Here is an 8032-nt window from a genome sequence, read left to right as displayed (position 1 = left end):
ACTTGCTTCAGTGGGGCTTTGGGGCTCACTGAGTCTGCCCCCTGTGTGTGTCCCTTATAGATATGAGGAGTTGTAATTGGAAAGTCCCACTCTGACCACTGGGTACAGTGGCTCTTGGATCTAAGGAGGTGCTAATCTAGCCTCTGCCTGTGGCTAACCAGCAGAAGCCAGCTGTAAAGCAATGCAAGTTGCCCTGGGGCCTTGGGGCAGCTGCAGTTTGTTAAGTAATTTTCAGATTACAAAGTGTTGATATTCTTTGTGAACGGAGACACTGAGGCAAGCTTGGCGTGCAGGATGAAGTTAGAGAGCAGAGGGCTATTGCTAGTCAGGCAAGTAGCAATGCCCCCAAAGCCCTCATGGCTTTTATTTGGGGGAGTACAGCAAATAACAATGGAGTACAGCAAGTGACAATGATTAACAAGCATGCTTATGAGATCATCTGAGCTAAGTTATACATTTAACTATTAATTTCCTATGTTATACAAAGACTCTTTCCACCTGCAGCAGTGCACCCTCCCTGGCTTTCCATGCCCTCATGGGCTATTTATCACCTCAAGGAAAGTTCTGCCTCTGAACAATAAGTCTTGCTTGCAAGACTTTGTTCTGATGTGGCCCGATTGCAGGCTCCCGCCTTTTCCTGGCAGAACATCCTCTTCTAGTTCACTTCATTCCGCTTGACCACTACACAAAGGGCCGGACCTTTCATATGCAAAAGCCTCCATACACAGCTTGGGCAGGGCGGGTCCCAGGGGATCAACAGGGCGGGCGGAGCCAGCAGCATGGCTGCTCTCAGTCCTGCCTTTAGAGGTCCTGGCAATCGCTGCGAGTGCCTCCGAGAGAAAGCTGCCTTGGAGTTCCGACCGATGCCAGACAGTCCCGTTTCTCCCGTATGAGTCTGGGTCCCCAGAGACTCGCCCGGAACTGGAGCTCAGAGCCTGAAACTCCCTCCCAATTGAAAAAGACAACCGCGCCCTCAGCCGCCAGCCCTTTCTGCATGCACCTCCGCACCTTTGTATTTACTTCAGCACCGCACCTCCTCTGAGTCTCAGTATGCTTTTCTCTTTCCTTCTAGTTGTAGAAATTCCACTCAGCCAGCCTTCCTGTGGTTCTGGATGATGTCCGTTATGTCTTTTAGTTGTATTTTTGAAGTGGTTGTGCGAGGCAGCAGTCTCCGGTGTTGACCTATGCCACCATCTTGGTTTCTCCCACATGGCTTGATTTTAACCATTATTTTCTCCAGCGTCAGACACAGTCTCTACCACTGATGTGCAGCCTCACTGGAGTAGGTACAGTCTGAGGACCAGAGTGGCTCAGCTGCAGCTCCTGTTTCCCTGGTTGCAGTTATGCGTTTCCTCCCCTTCCCTTTACACCTGAGATCACATACCCTTGGCCTCCCCGTGCTCAGGGGAACGCCATCATTTCTCAGTGCAGTGGTTTCTCCAGGGGAACCTGCTTACAGAGTGAGCTGCTGTTTGTGTGCCTCCCCTTTGATCCCAGCACAGAGTTTGACCCTCAGGTGACCTCGGTAATTAGGCCTGGGTCTCTGTGTCAGTGCCTGCGTGTTGGGTGTCATGCTGTGATCCCATCCACTGATGAATTTCTTGCCTCAGTTTGACCCTTCAAATGATGTTCCTATGTGGCACTGACATTCACCCTGCAGGAGTGGATACAATTGGACATGAATTTGGGGACCTAATATTTGGAAGTGATGTTGGAATCCTACAGGATCCTGGGCTCATTGGACTGGTGCTCTACTCTTACTCATGCATAGCATTCACTGCCCATGTGATTCTGTCCTGTATATCCCTACTGGCTGAATGAGACAGTGGCTCACATCATGTTTTCCCTACAACCAGGATGATGTTCTGGACCGACGTCCTCCTTCCCAGTCTCCTATGTCTGCACCCTGTGTCTTTGGGTTGGAATAGAGTCCTTGTAGGTAGAAGCCCTCACCGCAGTGCACAGTACACTGGGCCACAACTGAGGTCCTTACTGTGCTTTTCCTGACAATCCATCCTAACTAACCCTCCACACACATTTTCTGACTGTAGGTGAAGGTGTTTCAGATGATGGTGTTTGCCATTTTGGCCTGTTACTCCGTTTTTTGTTTTTAAATCTTTTCCATATATACAGCAGGTATACATGTTAATAACTTTTTTATTGTTTTACCCTGTTAACCTGTATTGTATCAGTTTAATTATGAGGCCAACCAAAGAACCTTGAAAAGAAGAAGTCAATATTATTTTGCCTTTACAATGTCATTGCCCTCATCTTTCACAGTCACTCCATTTAACTCCTTAGAAGAAAGGAATACCTTTAGGGTTTGGCCTGTGATGCTGGCTGTGAAAGATTTCACACCTAAAAGAAGCCATGCAGAGAGGAAATTTATCTTACTTTCCAAGAGAGGAAAGGGCCAAGTATTAGTCACTACCGGGCAAGGAAGGAAGTGTGGCTTCTGCTTTTCAACAGTGGCTGTTGCTAAGAGACAAGGAATGGATGGGCCTTGGGCTGAGCTGAAGTTGTGCAGAAATGAGGGGCTGTCTTTAAAAGTTACAGCTTGTTTGCTTTCCAGGCGACAGTATTCTAGATGCGCTAGGGAGGTGTGGCATCAGTATTTTTCCCAAGCCTATAAAATATGACTAGAGCAAAAGCTATGATGAGTGCTAAAGAGGCTTGTTTGAAGGGGTGAAGGGAAGGAAACTTTCTACTAACTAGAGACCCCTTGGTCCAAAATATCCCAGGGCTGTGACCACAGCAGGAAGGAGGGGTATGTAAGACTGGAGCATTGAGAGTAGCTTAAGTTGTTCAGCGGTTTGAACAGAGGAGCTGTGTGAATTAGAGGAGCCAACAATCATGGTGTTTAATTAGCAGGTGCTTCTCATAAATTGTGGAAGGCCACAGCAAAGAAACAGACCTGTTTCTTGTCCTTACAAATACCTCGACCACATTTAGAACCTAAGGCTTTATTGACCTGAAGAGTGACTACTTCTAGGAACGTTGTCGGCAAACTGCGGCTCGCAAGCCACATGCGGCTCTTTGGCCCCTTGAGTGTGGCTCTTCCACAAAATACCACGTGCGGGCGCGCACATACAGTGCCATTGAAACTTCGTGGCCCATGCGCAGGAGTCGGTATTTTGTGGAAGAGCCACACTCAAGGGGCCAAAGAGCCGCATGTGGCTCGAGAGCCGCAGTTTGCTGAACGCTGTTCTAGGAGACCAAATAAAGGGACATCAGCAATACTAGGGGCATTGTGTACCTGAGGAAGTCAGCAATGGGTCCTGGAGTTAATAAACCACTCATTGAATTTCCTCCTCAACCCACAGGCTCTAACTCCCCAGTATGGACAAAAATCATGGCACATAGTAAACCTAGCAATCTCTGGGAGCCAGGCATGGTATAGCCAATCTTGCAAACTCAGAGGCTAAAAGTAACCATAGAGGATGCTTTGAAATTATAACTTTCTAAGTAAAAGCTAGTCACAGGGGTAGTTATGTTCTAGTCTGATTTTTGTTTTTTATTTTTTTGCAAAGAGCAAATTTTGCCTTCTTGAGCCTGTCTGTTGTCTTTTTACATCTGGGATGACATACCTTTGGATTTTCAGAGACATTTCTGTTTCACAGCCTCCTAAGAGCACCATCTCCCAACACAGAAGATCACAGAGCCCCGATTATTATTGTTCTCAGGTTAAATATTAACTGTTAATTAATTGATAAACTTAAAAAGAAGTTGATGTCTATTTTTTTTTAGTTTTTATCCAATCTGAAAAATTTCCCTCCTTAGCTCTCCCCCCTAATTTATCACCAGTGAATGTCGTGTAACCCACTTATGTGTTCTCCTTTGAGTCTAATGTATAAAAAAGGTGCAAAGCTGCTATTTTATGAGCATTACACAACCTGTTGTTATTCTGCTTCCAGGCAGAGTTGCCTACTTGAGTCACATAAACTTCGAAAAATTCTCCACAAGTTTGGGCATTTCTTACAACATCACCAAAAGCAATTGACTCATGTGAAGCAGGAGAAGGTTACCTGGAGGGGTATCAGCATTTCCAGGGATTCCACTGACTGAACACAGATTAATAAACACAAATTTAGAGCAGACTCAGAACACAGCAAGCTAGAGCTTTCCCATTGCATTCAGAGAACAGAAGACAATGCTCAAGGCTCAGGTGACTTTGTTTTGTTTGTGTGTTTGTATGTGTGTGTTTAATCCTCACCAGAGGCTGTTTCTTTTCTTTCTTTTTTTTTCCCCCCTTGTAGGAAGAGCTCAGGAGATTTATCTCAGTGCTGTGGCAGATGCAATGGCGTGAGCACACTCCGCCTGTACAAGCTTCCTCGGCACACCAGGAAGTGGCATCGCCCGCCTGAGCAGACCCCCTAGAGCCCCTACATAGTACCCTGATCTTTCCTACTATTGGTTGCCCTATGGATGTTGTAAACTTCTGATTGGTCTGGAATGTTATATATGTTGCTGCACTCACACAATAAACTTGGATCTGCGTCACTGAACCTGGTCTCCGGAGTCGGGCATGCTTCGTTAGGACTCCATCGGCCTCACCCCCGCGGGACCCCCTTCTTCACCCCCTACCATTCCCTCCCTCTGAGATTCTGCACTTCATTCCATGCTTCCATGTGTCTGAATCCACTCCTTTCACCACTTTATTTTGTTAATTAAATTTCATATATGAGTGAGATCAAGTGATACTTGTTGTTCTCTGACTGACTTATTTTGCTTGGTATGATGCTCTCCAGGTCCCTCTATGCTGTCTGTAAAGGTAAAGATTCTTCTTTTTTACTGCTGCAGAGTATTCCATGGTGTAAATGTACCAAAGGTTTTTTTAAAAAATAATTTTTTATTTTATTTTAGAGAAGAAACGAAAGGTGGAGAGAGAAAAATCAATGATAAGAGAAAATCATTGATTGGCTGCCTCCTGTGCACTATGGAATCAAGCCTATAATCTGGGCATGTGCTCTTGGCCTAAATTGAACCTGGGACCCTTCATCTGCAGAGTGATGCTCTATCCACTGCACCAAACCAGCTAGGGTTGTATCACAGCTTTTTTTTTTATATATATATATATTTTATTGATTTTTTACAGAGAGGAAGGGAGAGGGATAGAGAGCTAGAAACATCGATGAGAGCGAAACATCGATCAGCTGCCTCTTGCATACCCCCGACTGGGGATGTGCCCTTGGTCAGAATCGAACCCAAGACCCTTCAGTCCACAGACTGACGCTCTATCCACTGAGCCAAACCGGTCAGGGCTATTACAGCTTTTTGATCCACTCATCTAAATTGTCTGCTATCAGCATAAGGGTGCATACATTCTATCTGTTTGTTTGAGGTTTCTTACGATATATTCCTAGAAGTTGAATCACTGGATCAAATGGAAGTTCCATACTAAATTTTTTGAGGAAAGTCCATATTGATTTGCATAATGCCTGCACCAGTTTGCATTCCTACCAGCAGTGTACTGGGGTTCCCTTTTTTCCACATCCTCCCCAGCACTTGTCATTTGTTGATTTGTTGATGGCAGCCATTCTGAAAATGGTGGGGTGTTAACTAATTGTTGCTATAATTTGCTTCTCTCTGGTGATCTGTGACTTTAAGCATCTTTTCATATTTCTCTTGGCCATCTTATCCACACTGCAGCCCAGGCAGAGCTAACACCTCTGATGGCATCAGAAGCAAATGCTCTTAAGTATGAGTGTCTGTTTTGTGAATTAACTTTGTATAATGGATTCAATGGAGGCAGGTTAGAGGCAGTTAGAGACTTGAGCAACCTCCCTCTGCCGGCCCCCCGCCGCCCCCGCAGCCCCCAGCTACATTTGACTTGAGGGATACACATGCCTAGTGTCCAGAATGAAGACACAATGCCTGTCATTCAGAAAGAGCTGGTCCTGAAGAAAGGTATGCAAAACCAGTAGCTGAAGGAAGCCAGGCAGGTGCAGGAGAAACAAACTTGCCCCGGAAATCACCTCCCCTAAAGGCGCTGGAGGAGCCTGAATATACTTGGTGTTTTCTTGGGCTATTTGCCCCCAAATCCATTCCTGGAATCAGCCCAGGAAATACGGTATTCTAGACTTGGAGCCTAGGAACTACATTACCCAGAAGGCCATGCATGGAATGCCACCAGGCTGAGCCAATGGAGACTCAGAAAAGGCATTTTCCTTTGGCCATTTCTGTGGGGAGGGACTAGTCCTCCTGGCGGGGTTTTGTCTTCTCTCAGTTCTGCCTCAGGGGGTCGGGATTTCCTGGTCGCACAGTCCCGAGGAGAAGGCCGGAGAGTGGTGCTCCGTGCCTCACAGGCCATGGTCGGAGCCTCCAGTGGTGCTCACAGCTCACACTTGGGATTGAAGCTCCCAGTCGCCACCAGACCCGCCCAGGGCCGGGACAAGGACCGCCGTTCCTGCAGCGGCTCCTACTCCCGCCGCTTCCGCCCCGCTCAGCCCACAGAGGGCAATGGCGGCGCCCCCGCTGAGGAGACGGGCTGAGGTGAGTCGAGTCCCCCAGGCCCTCACCGCCTCCTCACACAGACACCACAGCCTGGGGAGGGCGCCTGTCCCGTCCTGCAGCTCAGTCCCGCGTGGAGGACCGTGAGGAAGGTGGAGGGGAGAGAGGAGTGTTGTGGCTTCTGAGGACACAGCAAGTGCAGGGCAGAGAGGACAGGGGTGACTTGCATCTGAAGGTCCCTGAGGATGTGGGCTGTGAGTATTGACGGAAAGATCAGAGGCTGCGGGAGGACGTCACAGACTCATTCGGGGCTTTCCGGGCTGTGGGTCCGTCAGGGGCCTGGGGTGGGCCTGGATCCGGCTGGACTACAAGCTCTCTACACGCCATATGCCAAGTTCACGGGTGAGTCCAGCGAGATCCAGTGGCATTGGAGCAGGAAGGGGGCAGAGCTGAGGGAGTGAACCTGGGGACTGAAGATGGGAAGGGGATGAACATTACACAGTGGTGTGCACATCTGGAGGAAGTGTGAGCTGATGGTCCCTGGGACCTGCTGTGGGGACTTAACGGTGAAGCATAAACCCACACTTGGCTTGCTTGGCTTTGTCTTGGAGGCAGGATCTAGGAGACTGCAGTGGTGTTGCTTGGCAGGAAGGCTGGGGCTCTGCAGGCATCGCCCAGACCTTAAATGGCATTGCCCTCTCCCCTCCCCTTCCCTAATCCTTCCCACCCAACCCAGCTGCTCTGCTGAGGGATTAATGGGACTGTGATGAGAGAGCAGCCTGCACTGGCAGTAGGGCCTGGTGTCCACACTAAGGAGGAGGTTGAGGGTAGGGAAGGTGTGTAAGGAGTAGGATGTCAGGTTCTCAGAGAGACAGCTCTGGGTTCAATTGTCTCCATTCTGACAGGTTGGCGTGACCTTTGAGGACATTGCCCTGTACTTCTCCAGGAAGGAATGGAACCTTCTTGATGAGAGTCAGAGACAGCTGTACCTGAATGTGATGCTGGAGAACTTTGAACTTCTATCCTCCCTGGGTAAGACCCTCACTCTCACCAGTGACCTGGACTTGGCTTTGCGATTTCCTAGGCCCCATCCCTCACGGTGTGCTCTGTCCTCCCAGGTAGACTGTGGTACTGCTTGATTTTTCCAGTATCCTGGGTAGTTGCTGTCCTGGGGAGGGTTGGTCTGTTTCCACTGCTCCCTTCTATTCCTGAAGTCCCAATACTCCCCGCTGTACTGTATTCATAAGGAAGTACTTGGTAATGTTGCATGAAGCTTAAGGGATTCCACCTTGATCAGTGAGGAAAGCATCTACACTAATAAAAGAGAAACATGGTAATTAGCGTACGACCGCTACCCTTCCCATTGGCTAATCAGCATACCTTTATGCAAATTAACTGTCAGCCAAGATGGCAGCCGGCAGCCAGGCAGCTGGAAGCGAACATGAGGCTTGCTTGCTCCAGTGACTGCGGACTCCAACATTCCCCACCTGACTTGCCGGCCTCTGAGTTGCAATTCTAAGCAACTATGTACTATGTTGCAAATGTAGAAGCTAAACAAAACCCCAGAAACCAGCTTTCAGCC

The 8032-nt window shown here is 48.3% G+C and overlaps 1 protein-coding gene across 1 annotated transcript in view; it reads left to right on the top strand.

The window, feature by feature from the left end:
• The window catches only part of LOC102261852 (zinc finger protein 271-like), a 50126-nt gene that overhangs the window by 30434 nt on the left and 11660 nt on the right, over window positions 1-8032 (top strand). The window contains 3 exon segments of the mRNA XM_014535756.1: window positions 6238-6376; window positions 6378-6492; window positions 7356-7482. Coding sequence (XP_014391242.1) covers window positions 6309-6376; window positions 6378-6492; window positions 7356-7482 — 310 coding nt within the window. The 5' untranslated portion in view covers window positions 6238-6308.

The sequence above is a fragment of the Myotis brandtii genome, unplaced genomic scaffold (assembly GCF_000412655.1).
Source record: "Myotis brandtii unplaced genomic scaffold, ASM41265v1 scaffold150, whole genome shotgun sequence".
NCBI classification, from domain to species: Eukaryota; Metazoa; Chordata; class Mammalia; order Chiroptera; family Vespertilionidae; genus Myotis; species Myotis brandtii.
The sequence above is the reverse complement of the archived record's forward strand: the minus strand, read 5'-3'. Positions and strand labels throughout refer to the sequence as shown.